Genomic DNA, 22,519 nt, shown 5'->3' on the forward strand with positions numbered 1-22,519 from the left:
TTACTGAAATCAATTGCTGAACTTAGCAGAATACGTGAATTACGCCTCTTTTAAAAGTTTAGCAGCTAAGATACACTCATGACAAAAACTTCTTACCAGATAAAGGAATAAACCTACAAGATAAGTAGCTCAACTATTCGCAAAAATGTGTCAAACCACGAATATTTAAACAAAATATTAAATATAATAAATTACTAATCAGAAAGCCTGCCTGCCTGCTGACAATCTGACAAGTGCTACTTCGTATTTGAATGCAAAAGAGAACATTTACTTTGAAGGCAAACTCTTTTGATCAGGAAAGCCTGTATAGTAAATACAGCGGTAATTTCCTCGGTAAACCAGAAGTCTGTCCAAACATCTTCATACACAGGTCCCCTTAGCAAAGTTATTACAACTGCAGAAGTCTTCGTCCTCTTACAAGGAAAAGTGGTATCTCCTTTGTCACTAGACTTCTACTGGAAAACAGCAAGTTAATGGCAGCTCTCACTGAGAGATACTATAGCAGAATCATTCATAATTAGAAAAATTAAAATAATGGTATTTTAAACCGTTTCAAAATGTTGGGTTTTATATATATATATATATATTTGTAAAAGTATTAGAATCAAATCACAGACCTCTTCATTTAAATGGCCCCTCAATGAGACCTACCGGTCATCAATTACCAATTTTGGGTCTGTTCCCACTGTAACATCATCTGTCTTTCGCTGGAGTCTTGTAATTTGGAAGCAAACCCATGCGCACGACTAGCGTCAACCACTTAAAAGTCCTGCGTGTACACTTCCCCAAATTAATTACTGGGAAAGTTCACGCAAGAAGCAGCACTTCGTACCCTCCCACTGGGAGGGGGACACTAATAAACAGCCCGGAATACTCAATCTAAGCCAAATTCCTAGTTTTCAAATAATCACCTCTGGTTTACAGGCAGTGGGAATAGGTTTAAGATTTTAGATTTGATTTGGCAGAATGTTTTCGAATCCACACGTTCGCATATTTATGCCTATAATAAATCAAGGTGGCAACTTAGAATTTAAGTTAAACATTACTCTTCACCTAACCTTTAACGAGAATGAAAATTTATAACTAAAGAAGTTATAAATTACTCAACCTTCACCTTAAAAATAACAGCTAGCACCAAGAGTCTAGGATAAAGATCTCCTGCAGAGAAAGTGGCCTTTAGCAAAGCTATTTAACCGCTAATGATTTGCTTTATACACATATGAAACAATGTGTTTTGTACAGGAGGTATATGGTTGACTTGAGTGAGGAAGGTGGCATCGAGAGTGTAATAAAATAAAAAAAAAGACATTTGGAAATATTTGGCGATTTGGCGCAAGTTAGGCTCATACTGTGTACAAAAAACCCCCAAAAACCCCCTTATCTACTGCTCCACAACAAAAGGAACCCAAACCACATCCCTTTTAGCTGCAGCTACCAGTTAACTCGTACATTGCAGAAGACCCTATGAATATTTGGACAATGTGGGGTGAGAAATCAGTGCCTAAAATATTCTTCCGTTTCAGCAAAGCAATTTCAAAGACAACTCCTCTCCACCAAGCGCTGTTTTACAACAGACAAACCCACACCATTCCAATTCTTTTCAGTTGTACTTTTACATTATAACCTGTAATTTGGGCCAAAGAGGAAAAAAAAACCAAAACAAAATGAAAGCAAACCTTTCAACTTAAGAACTAGTCATTAGAAGACTGGGTTATCAATTCCCTGCACCTGAACGCCAAGTCCAGATGAGAAACTTTCCACCTGCGCTGTATTAGACTGGTCAGTAGCTGTCACTTGGCTGACAGATAAGCTCTGGATAAAGCACAGCACGCACACTTCAGTCACTTCAGAAACGAGTAGTTGCAGGTGTTTTAAAGAAGAGATTTTGAATCCTTTGTTGCCTAGGCTGAAATGCACACATTTGACAAAAAACGTCAATTTCTAGAAGTGGAATTTTCCTTTTTGAAGTCTCCAATTCTGGGTCTGTACGTTTCAGACCGTTTTCCCCAGTACTTCAGTAGCAGGGAAAATTTTGGAAGTGCAATACTAGGATAGCTTCTGCCCACTTTCAGTGTTCATGCTGACAATTGATTTTGTCTTCAGAATGCTCCAACACATCAAGCATTTCTTCTATTATAGCCTGTAGCGCCCGACCCAGCTGTTCTGCGGTATACGGTTTTCCCAGCGGAGGCACATGAACAAAAGCCGACCTCCCACAACTCTGGTATAAGGAAGTGTAGTAAGTGAAGTCACAGAGGTATCTGAAACACAAGAACAGAACTTATTTAGCAACAAGTGACAAATACAGCGTGCAAACTGCAGGACAGGAGGAACTGTATATTCTTATCACTCAGTATTGCAGCAATATCCTGAAATAAAGAGGGGAATAGAAGCCAGGTACTGTGAGTCTGTGCGATTGCTTTAATCAACTCTAGGACAACGAAACGTAAAGATCTTTTTCTCCCCCTGATGATTGGGCGGCCATGGAAAAATAGATGGTATTGCCAGCCCCGTGAGAAGTGAAAAGCATATAAATCGTACGGGCCTCACAAGTTGAGCATGAAGGGAACAGGCACCGCAGTACGAGTCTATTTTCCCCATCGATCACTGGCATCCCATACCTGCCGGCATCCTTAGATATAGTGACCGTGACATCCAGCCCCAGCGCTGAGACTCTCTTGCAAACAGTGTCCATGTCGATAATGGAATCGATGCATTCTGGGCCACCTTCTACGCAACACTGAGAGCCTGGGCAGAAACGGCAGTTGTCTAAGCCTTTATAACCTACATTATGGCCACACTTCTCCAGCGTTACGGTTGTAGCCATACCCGAAACACCTACGTGAACCACCAGCTACAAGAGAAAAGAAAGAAATTAGATCAACCGAAATACGAACGGTGGAAAATCAACAGCCCGCAAATCCTGGTTAAAGACTGATGGAGTTGTTACAGGAGCTCTTGCATGAATATCACAGTAACAAGCCGTTTTATCAATGAGCTCGTGGGTCCTGTACAGAACAATTCATCTTGTTTCACCCCCTCTTGGCCTAAATTGTAATTTAACCAGGGAAAAAGTGAACGTTGGCACGTTCACAGCTGAGCCCAGGTGGCACAGACTAACCGCGAGCTGTCTAGACAGCCCTTTGCAGTGGCCTCTTCACACCGACTGCTCCCATTAATTGGGGTGCTCTATTCTGAGCTATAAAATTCCAAAAATCCACATGTTATCACGACAAAAGAGGAAAAGATCTAACGAGGGACTACCAGTCTGAACATACGTTAAAAATGGGACTTCACATTATGCTCGTTGCTGTAAGAGTCACAGATTTCAACCATTTGCTCTGTCTTTTCTCCTCCTCCCTTTACTCACTCACTTGTGGACTGTGCTTTTTCCACAATGCAGGAATGAGCCTTTGCACTGTCTGGTATTCAACTGGGACTTCATAGACATGCAGATCCACACCATCTCGCAGTCCTAGCTTCTCCAACTCCTAAGAACATAAGGAAATAAACAAAACCAAGATGGTCAGACACAAGCTCAGCAGAGGATATACTTCTGGAAAGTTTATTAGCAGGGTGCTGTGAAGGACTAACTTCAGCGTACTCTTCAGGCTGTATAACCTCGTAAACAGCTCTGTAAAAAAAAGAAAAACATAATGGGGAACAACAAAGGCATCTCTCCACCTGCCTTAACAGTCTTCACCCACAGAACCGTTTGTTTTGCTCTGATGTGTGTATAACAAAGAATTCAACATTTAACTGACAATAGTTATCAGCAACACCCACGCTCAAAAGAAGGGTTGGCTACATTACTTACAGAGGTATATAGTCATATTCACTTCTTGAAAGAACAAGATATTATGTAGAGAAAGTAGAATTGGAAGGATTATATTCATCGTCTAATTTGTCCTCTCTCAGGACTGCTGGCCTGGAGAGCAAATTCACATTTGTTTCCAGATAAAGAGCTCTCAGGGTGAGGTGACAGTACTACCAGGCTGTGATTCTGTGTCCGTGAGCCTCTACAAATATTAGCAAACACTCCTCGCATGAGAAACTGGAGCACCACTGGCACACCCTCCTCAACGTATTTGTTTTACTTCTATTTTGGCAGAATCTGGAATACGACACAGCCTGTTTCCAAAATGTAAAATGGGTTTCCATCACTAGATTTACCTATACCTAATATATTGTATTTAATCTTGCAACATGAGCTGTTACCATTGTAGTGATTCAACTAATGCAGTAAATTATTTCTCCCTTTATAACGTTAACTAAAGCCATGCCTTGAAAACATCCCAAATATCCAGGCAATAAACTTAGCCAATTTCCTTTAAACCTTTTAAAACACAAAGTGTCAGTTAAATACCTTGCAAAGACTTCTTTAAAACCAGAGGGAAGAGGAAAGATCTTTTTTCTTTTTTTTTTCCCCAGTATACCTGACTGGACAGCACACCGTTTGGTCCCAGCACTGTGAGTTCCCTCTACACACAGCCCATGGTCCCAGACGCTTCTCCCTTGCTCTTTGTTGGTCTCCATTTCGACGCGCTCCAGTCTCACCAGTAAGGCTTCAGTTCGAAGCTCATTTGGTGCTTCAGACTTTACCAGTCTGGCCCAGAACAGGACTTCATCAGAAGTGAAACCCTCCAGAGCCAACAAACCCAAACTTTCAAGAACTCAAGGGAAAGACACCTCTGAAAGGAAGCCTCTGGAAAAAAAGTGTTCTTAAACAAAATCATCAGCTGAGCTTAAGCCTAGGAGCCTTGTGCAAGTCTACACCAGGAGGCACTTTTCCAGCAGCCGAAGCGACTTCAGCTATCGTGTTTAATGAGTTCTAACGGCATCTAACTCGGATCAAGTCTCCCTCTGATGAAAACAACATTTTTTGGCACTCTGAAAAACTTTACAGCTGCTTTTCAAGACTGATAAGCGACTGTAGGTGCCATAAAGCTAACAGCCTTCACCAGAGTCCTCCCATAGCTCTGTCTCCTCTGGAAAGAAGCTGCAAGTGCATCCTTCTCTGAAGGCAGAAGGAGCCGTGCGTTCTTGCATCTCTATCGCCAGGCCTGTGTTTCAGTTAAAGAACCAACTCCAGCTTTTCACAAGTTAACACACAGCAGAAGCTTGTCGTCTGGTGCTGCTCTTCTCTGAGACATATGTCGGTTGAAAAACGCAAGCTTACTCGTGCCAAGAGCTCGAAATGATTACTTGTGCTAATATCAAAGGGGCTGCACGCACAGCAAGAAAATAACCTGCGACTCTCACATCCATAAACCGCTCTAGCTGTTCTCATGGATCTGAGCTAGAAACAGCAATGTAAGAAGCCATCAAAGGACATTTAAAAATATTCTTAAATTATTAAACTATCTCCATTTCAGGTTCAAATTCGGTGATCAGAGCCAAGAGCTGCTCTTTCATGCAATTCTTAGGCTTTATTTTCCGGCACACAGAGATTGTACTTGCAAACTTCAGGCTAAGGAGTGCAGATTAGCTATTTTCAACGAAGTTCACTCAATTTCAAATCTCTTATTTCCCTAGGTTTAAAATTCTTCCAAATTACAGACAGCTGAAAGGAGAGGACAAGTTGAGGTTTTTGGACTCCCCCATTACAATCCTACCTCCTCTATATAAATGTGAGCAGTATCTTAGTACCCTTTTTTTCTGTAGTTATCAGCATGAGTCGTTTCTTTACTGAGGAAAAAAAACCTTTCGCACTTGTACGGACAGACCACAGAGAGCGTAACAAGATTTAAGAGAACTAAAACACGCAGCAAAGGCGAGAGTAAGATTTTCACGGACCAGCAGATATAAGCAACAACAATGATAAATCACTTGCTCTGGCTCTGAGGGCAAGTCTGATATTAAAGGCTTGCCGTATTGATTAGTGTCTGGCACACACAGACATTCATTACCAGAGATGGATGCTAAGTGATGTTTCATCACATCTTCTTTACACAAATCCGCCTTCAAAACGTTAGCTGGTTTATGTGGTGCGTTAATAAAATAAGTAGTTTACAAATGAGAGTATTCAAATACAAGTCAGTCTCTTTAGAAAGATCTCCAGAGCGTTAATTGGTAGGAATTCATCATCACTTCTCTAAAGAGCGTGAAACAGCTCCTAAAGACGAATTTGGTCGCGGAAAGTTTTCCTGGCTGTGCAGAACGAGCATCTACAGCGAGCAAGAAACCTCCGGCCGCATGAGCCGCACCATCTCAGTGACAGCTACCTTCTCCAAATGCAGGCACGTTAAACCTTAGCTTTACAAATTCACAACTTTCTTTTAACACAGCGTTCGCGCGTTTCCATTCAATAATAGAGATGTACGCTGGCCCCCAGACAACTTATTACCCGCAGCCTTGTATACCTGACAAATATAGAAAAACGAACATGTTTGACCGATTCCCTGACCCCTCAACAATGGTCGTCTTTGTGAGCCTTTAATATCCTTATCAGGTCTGTCTAGACACCCTGACAGCAATTGTCCTTAGTAATGTCAAAACGCGCTCTGACCTCTCTCCTCCTCCTCCGGCTCAGCCAGAAGCACTTCGGGGGGATGAAGGCAGGAGCCCATTAGCTTCACAGTCCACAGGGCACACCTGTGTCTACACCTAAGTCACACCGGGGAGGCCAGAAAACGCACTGAACAGAAAGCCCGTTTCGGTAACTTCTTCTTGAAAGGAAGGTCTCTCCCAAGCAAAAATTGGAGCTGAAAAGATTCCTCAAATTAAATATTAAAACAATGAAAACACAGAACAGCAAATCCACATTAACACAGAATATTTTTCCTGTAAGCCTTAAAAAAAGAAAGCAGAAAGAAGTTATTCTTCCCTCTGAATTTACAGGAAATCTCTCCCCCATGCGTAAAAATCTCCAAACATTTCATCTTCACCTTATTAGATTGCTACCGCCACTACTTAAGGTACGCATGTGTAAAAATCATTTAGCTTTCAAAAACAAACAGCTATACCAGAAATTAACTGCAGTCAGAGGGAAAAGACACACCGTATCCGTGTTCTATATAAGAAGCCAAATAAAACAAAAAAGAGGACTGGAAAGAAAAGCAGAGAATTTTATCCTCGGGATGCAGGATAATAAAAGATGTAATAAACCAGAACTAGCTTAGCCCTAAAGCTAGGAAGGATTTACAAAGATTGTTTAATTGATTTTTCTTCTATTAAAATGCAGATCACACCGTCTGGGATTCAGAAACTCAGACACGCCTTTGTGTCCACTCAGCTCCATGAAGTCCCCTGTCTGAAACTTGCACAATGCCCAACTCGCATGTGCTCAAAGACATGCTGTTCCTTTTTGTCTGGGCTTCTCAGGGCTGAGACGGGGTAAGGAAAGGCAAATCCTCCCTGCTGCCTGAAAGTTTATGTTTTTAGATAGAAGCTAGCGCGAGCTATTAAACAGGACTCGGAGGAAGACGGGCTCCAAGGCAGCAGATCGCACACCACCAACTCTAGTTTTATACTCTCAAAACATCCCCAAGCCCATAAAGTGCATTTAAAATGCACATGATTACTTCATCTATCAGCCACACAGCTGAGCAGCCATCAGTGCCTCGAGCTGCCGGGCTGAAGGAATGACACGCCATTTCTCTTTAAATCTAATGTATAATTCGTATGTTTTTGTAAGCAACGTCAGAACACCCACCACTCTTCCTGTCCCAGAAGCACAATACCCTTTTGTCTCTCCTCCTCTAGAATAAAAGTAGCTGGTTTACAATAACTGACATTACACGAGTAAGAACAAACCAAATCAATTAGCCTCACTTCTAAATTTCAGTAACGTGCACTTTCTCCCCCCCACACACATACACAGCTTGCATTTTTCCCCAAACTTAAGCTGAGCAAACCCTAACTCAAATATATTCATTTCAAAAGGCTCTTGGAGGCAAAGGTTTCATCTTCTCATACCAGCCAACACATTAGACATCTGGACATTAGTTGACTGTAATTGATTAGAGTTTGTGATTTAATTTAAAAGCATTCTAAAGAAGATATTAATCTCAGAGCTCTGAAGGGAAGAGAGATGTGTTGGGGAGAAAAATAGGTTTAATTCCCTGGGCAACTGTACTAAAAGGTACCCTTGAATTCCCAGTAGCTTTGTCATAAACCACATCCAGAAGTGACAAGTAAGGAAGAAGCAGGATAATGAGGCAACACTGTCCCTAGCTAATGTTTTTACAGCAAGCAACCTTAATTCCTTAGTTTAGCTAGGCACCTAGGAAGAGTTTGATTTCTTCTTCTTGCCTCATTTGTGAATATACCAGCGTTACACAGACGAACATGCTCATGCAGATATGCAGCTACAAGTGGCATAAACTCGATTTATTTGAGCGCGTACGATCTGCTTGAGCAACGATCCTCCATGAGCACTCTTCTCCCTGCATCTCGAGCAAGGTCCAACTCCACCAGTCAAGCAACGCTTGCTGCTGCTCCTGAGCAGGGAGGAGGCTGGCTCCGGAGCGACAAACACCGCCTGATTCCCCCACACCTCCTGCTTCACTCGCTGCAGCCCACCGCCGAAAAAGGACGGCCGCAAAAGCAACCGAGGGGGGAAAGGAGGCAGCAGCGGCTGCTGTGTGTTGGAATCAGAGTCCTGACATTCAGCCCTGCGTTGGACAACTCTGCAGTAGGCTTGACTCCGCAAGAATAGCGGGTGGAAGTCTCATTACGGATGAGACTTGGCTTAAAGGTTAACCAACTTGCCCAGATTCAAGCTAGAACTGAGGGAAAACCTAACAATTGTTCTGGGTTGGTTTGTTTATTTATTGTGGATTCTCTACGGCAGAGGAAGATTCCAGGCTCCCTGCCCCATTTAACATCTTTCAAACCTAGGGAGTTAGCCTATGAGCTCCTTACTTGCCTCAGCTATGTTAACTCAATCTCATTAAATTCTACTAGCTAAGGGACTGTTTTCTGAGAAGTGAATAAAACATTATCCAGCTGACCATCTGGATATCTGGAGCGAGCTGGTCTCAGTTAATAAACTGGGAAGGCAAGTTATAAAAGAGCTGCAAACTGAAATTTGTATGGATATGTTATCAGCACAGCTCACTGTTTTAACTTGCTAAGAACAAAGTTATAGTGTTACCTGAACTGCAATCCAACTGGCGTTAACAGCGTGCTCTCCAAACGGACCAAACCCTGGAAGAGAAGTAAAAATCCACAGTGATGAAGTCATCCTTACAGGTTTGACTAAACTTAAAGTTGCAAAGCAGTCTGCGCTTTCCTGGTTTATGTATCCTGAAAGAAAACCCACTTCTAACGCCCAATCCCTATTTACTTTACATCCAAGTACTACATAAGAGACCTTCACAGAAATGTTTGAACTATACACCTTTCACTGTGAAGGAAAACAATAGCTTGCCTCAAAAGCAACTCTTTTTTCCCCAACAGACACTGGGGAAGCGTACTCTTGCCTTCCTGACCAGGTTAGAAAAACTTGTTATTAACAGATAAGTCGACCGATGTCACGGCATGAGAACCATTATTGGATTTTCTATTCCTGATTGGTTTAGCCCACAGCAGATGCTTCCACAAATGCAGACAAGCCTGGCTCGAATACTTCTCCGCTCAGGTCTTCACCAAGATCTCTGTTAGGATTAGTTGTGCCTTACGAGGAACAAAATGCTGCTGACAATCCACCTACACCAAGCAGCGAAGGTTATGATAGCATTATCAAAAATACTTACTCACCACGTCTAAATTTCTTAATGAGTAACTTAGTTAACTAGCAATCCATAACATCTTTTCCTGAGCAAGCACACAAAGGTTAGGCCATTTATCTGGGTGCAACGTCAATATGCTTTAATCTAAAATGTCAGAGTTACCCTGTGAGCCTAATGCAATTAGGAGACATAAATTTTGTCTAACTCGTGAAAGGATTTGAGAGGGACTACAAATATTATATGACACGTTAATGGAAACATTCTATTTGCTATCAACAGTAAGTCTGAGGTTATACTGCACACGACGACGTCAGGAATTTGCACAGCGTGGGCTCGTCCACGCTGATGGATCTCATACAATCTAACCAATGTCACTACCTCCTCAGAATAAATCTTCAGAAGGTCTCCACAAAATGAAAATGTAGGTGTGTTTTCCTGTGAGCAAGCCTCCAATGTTACTAAGACAATCTACAACTGCAGCATGGGTGAACAAGTCGAATAATCTAATGCCTATTCAGTTGTTTCTGCAAGTAAACGATGTCCGACAGGACCCTCTGGAAACAAACAATCGCGACCCGCTAGGTTTCATTCCTAAAGAAACCGTGAAAGCCTTACAGAAGAAATAAAACACATCTATTTCTTTTTAACAATTCAGCCACCGGAAGGCTGAAATTCTACAGGTGCCCACGCACGTAACGTAGCCCTCTCACTCTGAAGCCAAACGCGAACTGGCACAAATACAACTGTGGGCTCTTGCTCCTCTGACTCATCTCCTATATAGATCCCTCGTGTTATCTCTTTCGCAGAAGATAAGCAACTTTGTCGGCAGTATCAAACTCCACCGAGCATGCCCAGGAGTTCCTCCGCATCCACAATAGGGCCCTCCAAGGCTCATCAGCAGTAAACCAGCTGCAGAGATCTTTATGGGATTATCTCCTTAAAGAATTCTAAAAAAGAAATTGCACACAAGTAATGCTTATCCTCAGTGAGCATATGCTCCTAACTAAACAAGAACACAACGCCATTGCTAGTTTTAAAAAGGAATTTAGCGTGACGTCGACAACAGATTATCAAATACGGGTAGACCTGACAAGATAACCACTGCATTTTAGAAACAAACTTCCCTGAAAAAAGGGAAAAAAAAGAGAGAGAAGTATTGCAAGCAGCAGAGCATTTACGGACGCAGGTTTTCTGTTTAGTCACTGCCAAGCACGGTCGCTCAGCACTAGATACGGGTTTGGGAAAGCCAGAATTTGCCACCTGCTTCTTCGCTCTCCGCAACTGCTCTCTGCAAAGACACTCGCCTCCAATTAAAACCGCTCCAGCGCATCGACGACAACGAACCCCTCACCCCCGCGCTCACTATTCAAACGGCCTCAAACTTCAGCTGCTGGGGGGAGACCTGAATAGTTTCACCGAGTTCCCCATTTGTCACACAACTGCCTGCCCCACAAATCAAGCCGGTCGGCCTTTGTACCCCTGGGAAAGGAGCCTGACAACCTCTCGCCTGCGACACCGGGGCCTTTCATTCCCTCGCTTATTCTTCCCCGAGGAGCTTCTGCCGTGCTGCGTGGGTTATTCTGATAACAGCTTCCACACCTTGACGGCTCGGGATGGGGCGGTCAGCGAGCAAATGCCCCCCACCCGTGCTCTGAGTGTTTTTCCCCACTCCCCGGGAGAGTCAGTCCCCTTCTTTCCCCAGCCTGCAAACCCCTGGGGAGGATCAGGGATGGAAGGGGGGGGGTCCCAAAGCCCCCCCTGCCTGGCCAAGCGTTAGGAAAGCTACTGCAAAGCCCCTCACCAAACAACGCACCCCTTCAGCTCCTGACACCCCCCACCCACAGCAGCCCCCCACGTTCCCCAAAGCCCCCCAGTCCCTGCCCTCCATCCCCAGGGCTTATCACCCCACAGAGGGGGCAGCCCCCCAGGGTACGGTCCCCCCGTCCATCCCCTCCTTAGTCACCCCCTGACGGGACAGCACTCCCCCCCCCCCGGGTGCGCCCTCTAACACCCCCCCATCCGCCTCCCCCCCCCCAGCCCCCACGTACCCCCTCATCGCCCCCCCCCGGCCGCCCCGTACCCGTCACCACCACCGCCCGCCGCGGCTTCTCCATCGCGGCTCTGTCCCGTCCCGTCCCGCCGCCACCGCCTCGCACTGAGCGCGCGGCCCCGCCCCGCCACCGAGCGCGCTCCGCCCCACGGCCTAGAGCGGCCCCCCGCCACCACCGAGCGCGCTCCGCCCCGCCGCCTAGAGCGGCCCAGGCGAGCCGCTTCCGCCGCTGCGGCGGAAGTCGCTCAGCGGGAGGGGCCGGGCGGCGGACCCGGGAGGGGCCGGGCCCGGAGCCGCTCCAGCGTTGAGCGGCGCCCTCCGGGCCTGGGGCGAGTCCGCACGGGGCTCCAGCCCGGCGGCCTCAGCGCGGGGCCCGGTGGGCGCTGGTTGAACCGTTACAAAACGCCTCAGCTTGACCCACGCGCGGGGCTCTCCCCCCCGGGGAAGGCTGTGGGGGGGCCTGGGGAGAGCACGAACCGGGGCCTGGATCCGCGGGTAGCGGGAGGGGCCGCAGAGGACGCCGGGAATCCGGCTCGTGCACCGCGGGGCACTGTGGGTGCGCCACCGCTTTCCCGCCCCGCTCTTCAATTTGCGGCGCTATCGTAAAGGCGCGGACCCGGCGCCGCGGCACTACTTTACGGCCGAGGCCGGGTTCCGCGCTCTGATTGGCTCCGCCGGGGCCGCGCCGCTCTCTGATTGGCCCCGCGCGGGGCCGGGGGCGGTTTGAGCGGCAGCGCCCGGCGCGGCGGCGGCTCCGCGGCTCAGGCACGATGGTGAGTGGCGGCGGGGCCGGCCCGGGGGCGGCAGGGCTGGGGGCTCCGGGGGGGCTGGAGCCGTGGGGAGGGCCTGGCTTGCCCCTCCCCGCTGCCTGGGGTGGCGTGTCCGGTGTTCCGCTCGGTGTCGCGGTCGGTGTCCCGGTGCCCGGCGGTGCCTGAGGCCTCTCTCCTTTCTTCCTCTTGCAGCTGCCCCTGTCCCTGCTGAAGACGGCACAGAACCACCCCATGGTGAGTACCACCAGCGCGGCCCAGCCCCGGTCTCGCAGCCCACCCCCGGCCTCAGGCTCACCAGTGCTGTGCGGGTGACAGCGGGGCAGGTCCCTGCACCGGGGCTGCACCGGCGCCCCGTGACTCCTGTCTCTTGCAGCTGGTGGAGCTGAAGAACGGGGAGACGTACAACGGGCACCTGGTGAGCTGCGACAACTGGATGAACATCAACCTGCGGGAGGTCATCTGCACGTCCCGGGTAAGGCCGGACCCCCGCCCCGGGCAACCGGGCGGGATCACCCACCCTCCGTGTCCCCGGGGAGCGTCCCCAAGGGTGCCCGACCTCCGGCCCTGCAGCCGGGCCGGCTCTGCTGTAGCTGAGAGGCCATCGCTCCTGGGGAAGTGTGACTTCTGCCTGAAATGCAAATTTAATACAGTTATTTATAATATCTGTGACAAAGGAACGCTCTCGAGCGGGGTGGCTTTCTGCGCCGCGCAGAAACGCTGTGCGAGCATTTCCTCACGAGAGGGTTCTCGGTGTGGGGCTGGGGGCCGCAGGATGGGGCGCGATACCCCGTGCCGTGATGCTGAGCTGGGTTTCCCAAGAACAGAGCCTTCCTCTGTCGTGTGCTGTCCGAGAAGCGAGGTCTGCTTCAAACGCTGCGCTAACTTTTATTAACTTTCTTGTCTCTCACCCTCTAACTCTCCACATCAAAACGGAGGAGCCTGTTGTTTACCCACGCCAGGGCTCTGCGCCGTCTGGTACTTTTGCCCTTGGCCAAAGTTGCTCCAGAAGATTGTGATCTGTGTTTTGGGCTTTGACCTCAGTCAGAAATGTCTGGTCTTGTCCCTGCCACCCGTGCGCTGTGGGAAGCTGCAGCCGGATGGATGTCGGCTGTTGCTGCTCTTTCCCTGCCCCAGAATATCAGAGCTCCATGGGAGAGAGACTGGCAGAAATCCTCATTCTTCTGAAAATCTCTCTGCAAACCCCCAGTACCTTTTGTCTCCACAACAGGAAAGTTTTGAGCGATGTTGCTGGGGCACGGAGGCACATTTTCACGTCAATATAACAGCGCAAACATCTTGAGTGGGGTTTGAGGGGGACCCGCTGGATGGAGCGGTGGGGCTTAGAAATTTGTGGGCACACCTTGGCTTCTGGCAGGACGAACAGGGAAGGAACCGCTCTCGAATTTAGCAGGAGGGGGACTAAGAGGAGGTAACGGCAAAGCCTTATCCGTGCCTGCGACACAGGTGATATTGTCCTTCTCCTTAGGAAGTCACTTCCTACAGCTCAGTGCTCTGCTGTGGAAGAGCCGTAGCTCAGGTTTTATTCCCTCCGAGTGATCTAGAGGGATCCTGTCACACCAGCAAAGCAGCCGGGCTCATCAGCTCTGCTTCCGCCCGCCTTAAAAACACCAAACCGCCTCCAAACCCCCTGGTGAAAGCGGAGCTGGAGCCGCTGCCGGGGTTATACTGGTGGCACTGGTGGGGACTGGCCGCTAGATGGCACGGGGCGGCGGCGGCCGGGCAGCCCCGGCCCGGGGGGGCCGGTTGTTTACTCCGGGGAGGCCGGAACGAGGAAGCGAGGGAGCCTGGCTCCATCCCTTCCCGCATCCCGAGCCAAGGAGCGGCAAGGCAGATCCAAGGCAGGGTGGGGTTTGCTGGGTGTCTTTTGGAAAAGGATTGTTTCTGTCTTGTCTTGTGCACGAAGGACTTGCCTGGACAGGCAGAGTTGCCCCAAATAACTCCCGGGGCGGGAACCGACTATTTTGTTCCAGGAGAGGAGGAACGAGGCGTTCTTGTTTAACCCACTCTTCTGGGACGTTACAGACGCCCCGTCCACACGCTACCGCTTAAGAATCGCTGGGCTCGGGCGATCCCAGCTGTAGCCAAACCCTGACGGAGCCGCCGCCGAGCCGGGGCTGTGGTGGCGGAGCGGGGCGAGGCGGGTCCCCGTCCCTCCTCCCAGTTACATCATGGGCAGCCGAGTTGTTGTTGTTCAGCTTTGACGCTCGATTCCTATTCCCACAGCCGCCCTCGATAGGCAGGAGGAGGTGAAGCCCTGATAGGTTGCCTCCTAGAAAAGCCCTGAAATGGCATTAAACAACTAACGAACAAAATATAGAGATGGCTGCTCTGTAACTGGGCACCTGGAGACTTCCTTTTTTATATATATATAATCTATAAGCTCCTTATTTTCCACAGCTGCAGTTACCGTGCCCTGGTGGCACGCACCCCGCAGCCAGCTGGCTCCGGACCTGCCTCACTGCTCCATCCACACCCCAGAGGAGTGAAGGAGTGAGGTGACTCCCAGCTGAGGCAGCTGGAGAAGAAACCTGGCCATGCATATGCCTTTGCCGCAGCTGCGTTTTTCTTGCCAGAGTTGGTTGTTCGTAGCTGTTGTGTGTAACTTACCGCCCTTGCCTCTCTAGTCCCACTTTCAATTCCCTTTATATGCAAGAAGGGAAGGTGTTTGTTTCCTCAGCCTCTTCTTCCTTCATTTTTGCGAGTGTTGGAGGCAGCTGTGGAACAAATTGAAACTACAGTTGCTCGTGGCTGAGTGCTGCCCCCCCCCCCCCCCCCCCAGGCCGTAAGGCTGTGTGCTTTGGCGGAAAAAACCCCACCCTTTTTTGCAGCTAGTTACAGATAATGCTTTCAGGAAAGATTGGCAGAGCTGTCACACTCTGCAGAAGTGATGGAAATATTCAAATGCCCCAAAAGTAATACAAAAGCACCAGGTTTTGTTCGTAGCCTAACGCATTGCTCCCTAATAGGATGGCGACAAGTTCTGGAGAATGCCGGAGTGCTACATTCGTGGCAGCACGATTAAATACCTGCGTATCCCCGATGAAATAATTGACATGGTGAAAGAAGAGGTGGTGTCCAAGGGCAGAGGCCGCGGTGGGATGCAACAGCAGAAGCAACAGAAGGGCCGTGGTGTTGGAGGTGCTGGACGAGGTAATGATCCTGTTTGTTTTTCAGCTCGGAGAGGGGTGAGCAGGATCCCCGCCTTCAAATTTCACCTCCTGTGCAAGGAACGGCTCTTGCTTCTCGGCTTTAAACCCAGGACTGTGTGTCTGGGAGAAGCTGGGGCCGCTCCTGTGCGAGATCTAACCGAGCAAGTGTGTTGCCTCGCTTGTAAGGCAGCCTCTGCCAAAGAATAGAAAGGTCTCGTGCCAGGGATTGCCTCCCTCGTTACCGGGGTTGGGCAGGAGCTTAAGAGAGTCTGAACTTGACTGTTTCTACCCCTCCTGGCTCCTTGGGGAGTGTGGCCCTCCACAACTGGTGTCTGTTAGCTTAGCGAGTCAGGGAGGGAAACAAATGGCTATTCTGTTTGAAAATAGACTGGGCTCTGACCATGGCAGTGATAGACAAACATCATCTTTTCTCCCATTATAATGGGGCTTTTGATCTCCTGACTTGTTGGTTTATTTATTTTTTTTTAAATATCAGAGGGTTTGTGTTCCTCCTGCTCGATGTGAATAATTCAGGTTTCTGATAAAAGGGGAGGTTGCCACTTACGAAGAAACAGGTCACCAAAACAACTTTTCCTTCCCTGTCCCACTGCACATGGTTAGGTGATCTCGTAGCGCTTCAGTTTGGGGATGTATTTGCTCTTTTCTCCCCAAACTGTCCTGCTGGAAGTCCGAGAGCCGTTTCTCTCCTTTCCTGCTCACGCCTCCTGCCACGTCTTTGCGATTCACTTTGTGGTCACCTCGCTCGGCCCCGGGGTTCCTCTTAGTACAGGCTTAGCCTGCAGTAGGAGCTTCAAATCCTGAGTGCGCTCACTTGCTACAACAAAATTGGGTTTGGCCCGGGAAATCTTGGGTTTTAAAAGGAGCCCTGGGGACTGAGACGCTGACGGGTGAAGTCTCTCTGCGGAGCACCCTTAACGAGCTGCCTGCTTTTTCACTATGCAAGGAATCCTGGTAGGACGGCTGGGATCTACCCGGGGCCATCATGCCACGCTGGGACGCGCGACGTGCAGCGTCTCCGGCTCCCAGGGACTTCTGGAGGAAAAACCCCTGCGATTTCTGCTGCCCGTGCTACCTCCTGGAAGCTCCGAGCATGCAAAAGTGACCTTTACAAATCTGAAGGCGCCTTTATTTTTCCTCCTTCCCTTTTCAATGTCCAAAGCACTTGGCATAACAGCTTTTTTGGATATGGTTATTTGGACAAACATTTTAGCTGAAATATTTTCTCTGCTGTGGAAATATCCACCTTGTGGAGAGCAGAGCTGAGCTCTGTTTGAGGTGGAGTTCCCTGCTGTTTTGATGTGCAGCTTAAATTCGCTGATGGAATATTTTAAAGGGAAGCTTCGGCATTTGCTAATTAGCTAAAAGGTTTGGCTCTCATTACTGAGACATGAAGGGAGGAGGAGAACAAAAAAAAAGGCAGGACAATTTTGTTGAGAGGCCAGCAGGCAGAAGTAAAGCTATAATTGCAGACACAGTTGAAAGGATTATTGTTTCTGACACTGGTAATCCTTCATCTTTTACTTCTTGGCTTGCCAAATTCAGAGGTACAGCAGTCTTTGCTGAGCTTCGCTGGGAGCAGTCGGAACCCTGTGAGCATCCCAAGGACGGCGGGGTTAGGAGCAATTTTCTTTTGCCTCTGGTTTAGACACGTCTCCTCGGTGAAGGAAGCAGAGCAGAGGGCTCTAGAGGAGCTCTTCTGCCCGGTGCCCCGACTGGGTCTGCTTTGGGCTCTGCCTTTTGTGTGGCGGTGGCTGGCAGGGTAGATCCACAGTCCCTTTATCGCTTGCGCGCCAAGATAAAAGTTACTGCCTGGAATTGCTTTCCGTTTGTTTGGGGTGAATCTGAGCAGCGAGGGAAGGACAAGGGTGGGCTCAGCAGCTGCCACGACAAAGACGGTCGCAGCTCTCGGGTACGAGGATGCTCGTATGTCTGCAGCGAGTCTCATGGCGGCCTCCCGGTTCCTGCTGCCCCCCTGGCAGCGTGCGGTACCCATTGCCCGCTCTGGAGCGGCGGATCGCTCTGTCCAGCAGCGAGGCGGTGACAGAGGGATGCATTTTTTCTGTTTTGTAGCTGAGCAGTCTGCAAACCAAGTCACCCTCTTTGTTGCTTTTGGTTTCCCCTTACAGCTTTCAGGGGACGCGATATAACCTGCTCATCCCACTGGATTTAAAACGTGGTATCGCTTCCTTGGTTCTGTTTTTCAGAAGAAGCTAACTTCAATTTATGATGATAGATAGCACAGCAAGCTAGAGGGCACGTTAACACGCCGGGGAGGTATCGCTGAACTTGCTGGCGAGGGGGAATAGGTTTATGCACCTCGTGAATACGGGGTCTGGAACTGGCAAGGGAGAGATCTAAAAGTCCCGTCTCTGCAAAGACAAGAAAATAGGCGTGTGTTTGGGTAAAACATAAATAACTGAAAAGCTCTAAGCGGCTGGGAGGTGTTACTGCTGTACACTGATGCTGTTACACCCCTGCTCTTTCTTTCTGCCCCATAGGTGTGTTTGGTGGCCGTGGCCGAGGAATACCAGGCAGTGGAAGAGGCCAGCAGGAAAAAAAGCCAGGCAGACAATCAGCAAAGCAATGAGAGGCCGTCTGCACCCTGGCCGGGGACAGTGCTGCGACGCCGTTTGGTTTTTATCACCTCAGGATTGCCGTGCGTTCAAAAGCGTTACCTTTCTCCTCTTCCGTCAGTTGATCAGTGCCCGAATCACGTAGTTTGGAAGCCCCTCGCAATTTAATCTGGTAAAGTGGAGTTATTCACTCCTTGTAGTCAGCAAGTCATTGGAAATATTTAAAAAAATCATTCATGGTTAAGGACCCAAGTTCTGCCTTCTCCTGAGAGCGAAAGCACTATTTAATTTTTCAGGGTCACCAGGTTTAATTTAAAAGATTAACCACGTACAGCGGTATAAGAATGAAGGCAAACACTTTCTGGATTGTTTGAGGTTTTGTTTTTTTTTTTATACTTGAAACTTGGGAAACTTGTTGCATTTGTAACAGATGCAAGTGTTTTGGTTTCAAAACACCGAACTTGAGGATATTGTATCTTTACATGAGTAGTCTTAAGGGTTTGGGTTTTTTTTAAAAAAAAAAAAAAAACCAACAAACTTTAAGGCTATCGCTTATCTTCTGTTTCTGGCCGGTCAGTTCTGTCTCTCTCCTATGGCTTAAAGGAGAACTTGGGATGAACATCGCATCGGCCTTCAAGGGTTGTTTCCAAGAGAGCTTTGTGATAAATGAGGGTTTCCCAATCAGTGTATTACTAATCTTACTTCAGATTAGAAGTTTCCTTTAAAGGAGAGCGTTTTCTGTGTTTTCTTGCGGAAGGCTGGTGTGCCCCTTACTCTTCATGTTTGTTTTTTTTTAAAAGCAACCAAACTGTTAAGTCGATTTATTTATTTTTTTTTTTCCCCCCCACTTTGAAAACCCTCTCCCTTGTGCCTGGGACACAAAGTCCTGAACTCTGACAATATTTCTCAAGCTTATTTCTTCTGGTACCTAGTGATGGACTTCACTATACGTACTTGTAATTTCCTTTTCTAGTTGGCCATTATCTTTCCTTGGGGACACAGACCGGTGTGTCCCTCCTGTAGGTTAAGAAAGCTCCTGTGAATTCCCAGGTCGGGTTGCTCCAGTCTTCCGTCCCATGAGCAAAATGCACCCGCAAAATATCCTGGTTGATCCGAATTGAATGTCTGTGAGGGCACGGGGGGAAGAAAGAGGCTCTGGCCATGCCTCAACCCCCTGAATGGATGAAATAGCTTAATTTTAGGGGAAAAGCTGATATTGTGACTTGTTCTGAACAGGTTTTTTGGTTTTGTTTTGGTTTTTTTTTTTTTTTTTGTAGAACTGGTTCCCATATTGAAGCCTACTCTCTGCCATCACCACTGTATTGAGAAAATGAGTAAAGTACATGCTTTTATATATACTTATTTTTTTAATGTTTATAGAACTTGTGTGCAGTGGTGAGTAGGAATAAATCTGTACAAAATCCCTGTAATACCTGTACAAAACGACTTCCTCTCTGTCTGCAACGGCGCTGAGCCCTGCCTGACCCCCCGCGCGCTCCCGCAGCCGGCCGGCTTCGCCTAAACCCTTGCTCGAGCCCTGGTGTAAGTAATAAATCCCCAAGCAGACGGGCTGAACCTTTGGTTTCTAACAGCAGCCACGTGTTCTCCGCGGCTGCCTTTCCTCGGCGAGGTGTTAACCGGCAGCGCCAGCACTCGATCCGCCATCCCGGGTGAGCCGGCTTCTGCCAAGGAGCCAGTTCCAGGCGAAGGGAACGGGGGCACGTGTGTCCTCCCCCCTGGAAACTCGGTCTCAACGTAAACACCCGTGTGGCATTTTAACAAAGCCCAGCCTGAGCCCTGTGTCAGACTTTCCCTTCCCAACCTGCTCCCTCCCTTTCGAGTCCCTCCAGCCACAGAAACTCCACGTGTTACGGCTGCCCTGGTGAAAAAGGAAACGACTGCAGCGCTGTCTGGATTTAAAGTCTGTTCTGGCCAGATAAATCTTCACCGCAACAATGGGACCTTTGGCTTCGGCTCAGGGTAGAGTCCTCTGAGTACGCCTTATCTCCTGGCAAAGCTCTGGGGTCAGGCGTCGGAGCTCGTTAAGTTCTGCTTTCGTTTAATTACAACCACAGGCATTAGCAGCCTTCCCTGTTTGCCTCCCTCCTTCCTTTTTCCACCTCTGTAGGAATATTTTTGTCCCGAGCTGTGGCGCAGCCCCTGCGAGGGCCATCGGCCCCAGGCAGCAGCAGGTTGAGTGGAAGATGGCTCTGCGCAAGAGCGGCATCCAGCCTGGGTGTCAGTGCGAGGCTCGTCTGTGGCTTTGGGCCTTTCTGCCCCAAGAACGGGTGTCTGGGGCTGTCGTGTGCCCCAAGAACGGGTGTCTGGGGCTGTCGTGTGCCCCAGCCCCGCCCCATGGCAGCACAGGGAGGCAAGCCATGGCTGGAAAAAAAAAAACGCCAAACCAGGGAGGAGTGACATAAAAGCAACAACCAGAGAGGAAGAAAAAGGTCTGAGCCTTGCTGCCGGCGTGGGTGGGTGCACGCAGCCTGGCAGGGTGAACGCGTCCCGGCCGGAAAGACGGGCTGGGTCGGGGGGGACCCAGCAAAGGCCACCGTGGAAATCCTCCCTGCTCCCTTCCTGTGACATTTTCGTGGCGACTGGGCCCGTGGCAGCTCTGGCAGCCGTGGGGCCGTGTCTCCAGCGCTGGCACTGCGGCACGGCGCTGCTAGCTGCCCCGCAGTGACTCATAACTTCTGTGCCTCGCCAGGGAGGCAGCACAGGAATAGTTACACACCAGCCGCCTGCGACGCGGAGGGAGTGGCTGCCGAAATATTTCAGGGCTGCGCTAAGCGACTAAAAATACACGTCAAACCCTCCTCCTCCTTTTTCCTTTTTAAACGTGTTTTCTTTCTTTTTTTTTTTTTTTTGTAAATTCTTGGTTTTGCTTGTTGGAGGCAGCCGGGGGCAGCGCTCGGGGACTGGAGTGGGTTTGGGGGCAGGTGCTGGCAGCTGGTGACTTCTTGTTTTCCCGGCTCGGTTCCTCTCTCCCTCCCTATGGCGATGACTAAGAGGCGGCTTCCCCTGTGCGCCCGGTGCCCGCGGTGCAAATCCTGGATCGGCAAACGCTTTCCTGCTTGTTCCCTTTTTAGGGGGCAGCTCAGCGTGCCGGGAGGGCAGGGGGACGTGGGTGCATCCACGGTAGCTCATGGACATCTCGGCATCTTGCTTTGGGTCCAGCCCGCGTCCTTGGTCGGAGCCATGGGTATCGAGTGGTGGCACGGTACCTTGGCCAGAGCGGGATCAGGCTCCACCGGTGTAATGGAGCCGGTTGCACCCAGGGAATGGTCCTGTTGGGGCCGGGAAAAGAGGGAGAGCAGGATCCACATGGGGACCCGCCGTGCTCGGAGGTGCGAGGATGCTCTGGTGAACGTGGCCCTGCTCGAGGCTCGTCGTGCCTTGCTGAGGTCCGGTGGCGGCACGGGTTCATCCAAAATCCTCGTTGCCTGCTCCAGGGGTAAATATAGCCCGGCTGGCAGGTGGCAAGGCGCAGCATGACTCAGTGGGTGCTCGCAGGGCTGAGCTGGGCTCCGACGCCTCCGGGAATAGCAGCTTCGGCCACCAGCCCCAAGCCGAGGCGACGGTGGCACTGCCACCAGCTCCGTGGAATGGGGACCGTCCCGAGCTCCCCACGGGTCTGCCCTCCCGGGAGGCGGAAGGGGCCGCTGAATCATGACCCTCATTAAAGACTCATTAGGAAAATTAAGCTGCCGGCTTGCCGCGGGCATGGGGATACCACTGGCGGTGTCTGGTTTGGGGACAAGGGACACGCCAGACAAGGACCACTGGTGACAGGGTGGGAGCACGCAGCGGGACACATCAGGACGAGCCCCAGGGTGCTGCGACCCTCGGGGAGGGACGCCGGGGTTTTGCCGGTGGGTGCCGGCGGCTGGGCCCGGCCAGAGCATGGCTCGTGGCTCGCATCCCTGGCCGCCGGCCAGCCGCTCTTCCAGGGAGGCCCCGGCGCCGGTTCGTTCCTCCCTGCAACTGATTAAAGCACCTACAGCCCAAGCTGGTTCTCATTTCGTCCCGCTGCAGCCCGGATTGCGACGGGGGGGACACACGCGGGAGTACAGGCAGGAGCACGTACATGGATGCCCACGGGGCATACACCAGTGCCCATGGGGCTCCGGCAGTCGTGCCCATGGGCGCGTCCTGGGCCAGGGGGGCCCCAAAGCGGTGCCGGGGTGGTGGGAGCCGCCCCCCCGCCACGGTCCCTGTCCCCCTCCAAGTCCCCGTCCCTTGCCAGCCGGGTGTTGTC

At 49.8% G+C, this 22,519-nt stretch overlaps 2 protein-coding genes across 3 annotated transcripts; one reads left to right on the forward strand and one right to left on the reverse strand.

Moving 5' to 3' along the window:
• Nucleotides 1-1,406: 1,406 nt before the first annotated feature.
• On the reverse strand, nt 1,407-12,224 carry PGPEP1 (pyroglutamyl-peptidase I). Of its 2 annotated transcripts, none has more exons than XM_059832003.1 (5): nt 12,202-12,224; nt 9,098-9,150; nt 3,375-3,491; nt 2,622-2,854; nt 1,407-2,261 (listed from the first exon to the last, which is right to left on the reverse strand). In XM_059832003.1, the coding sequence occupies exons 4-5, from the start codon at nt 2,825-2,827 to the stop codon at nt 2,069-2,071; spliced, it is 399 nt and encodes a 132-aa protein (XP_059687986.1). In that variant the 5' UTR covers nt 2,828-2,854; nt 3,375-3,491; nt 9,098-9,150; nt 12,202-12,224; the 3' UTR covers nt 1,407-2,068. The 2 variants fall into 2 exon arrangements, with proteins under 2 accessions (XP_059687986.1, XP_059687985.1); XM_059832002.1 differs by lacking the exon at nt 12,202-12,224 and adding an exon at nt 11,755-11,788.
• A 253-nt stretch (nt 12,225-12,477) lies between these two features.
• On the forward strand, nt 12,478-19,087 carry LSM4 (LSM4 homolog, U6 small nuclear RNA and mRNA degradation associated). The gene is made up of 5 exons (XM_059832009.1): nt 12,478-12,497; nt 12,687-12,728; nt 12,868-12,966; nt 15,482-15,665; nt 18,184-19,087. Exons 1-5 carry the CDS (start codon nt 12,495-12,497, stop codon nt 18,270-18,272), a joined length of 417 nt encoding a protein of 138 aa, XP_059687992.1. The 5' UTR covers nt 12,478-12,494; the 3' UTR covers nt 18,273-19,087.
• Nucleotides 19,088-22,519: the final 3,432 nt, after the last annotated feature.

Source organism: Gavia stellata, chromosome 32, assembly GCF_030936135.1.
Source record: "Gavia stellata isolate bGavSte3 chromosome 32, bGavSte3.hap2, whole genome shotgun sequence".
Lineage (NCBI taxonomy): Eukaryota > Metazoa > Chordata > Aves > Gaviiformes > Gaviidae > Gavia > Gavia stellata.

Coding starts and splice junctions, on each gene's coding strand:
- PGPEP1 (XM_059832002.1), bottom strand. CDS start 11,788: ATGGAGAAGCCGCGGCGGGCGGTGGTGGTGACGG. Junction 9,151..11,754: donor GCGGGCGGTGGTGGTGACGG/GTACGGGGCGGC, acceptor CTTCTCTTCCAG/GGTTTGGTCCGTTTGGAGAG. Junction 2,262..2,621: donor ATATCTAAGGATGCCGGCAG/GTATGGGATGCC, acceptor CTTGTGTTTCAG/ATACCTCTGTGACTTCACTT.
- LSM4 (XM_059832009.1), top strand. Junction 12,729..12,867: donor CGGCACAGAACCACCCCATG/GTGAGTACCACC, acceptor TGTCTCTTGCAG/CTGGTGGAGCTGAAGAACGG. Junction 12,967..15,481: donor AGGTCATCTGCACGTCCCGG/GTAAGGCCGGAC, acceptor GCTCCCTAATAG/GATGGCGACAAGTTCTGGAG.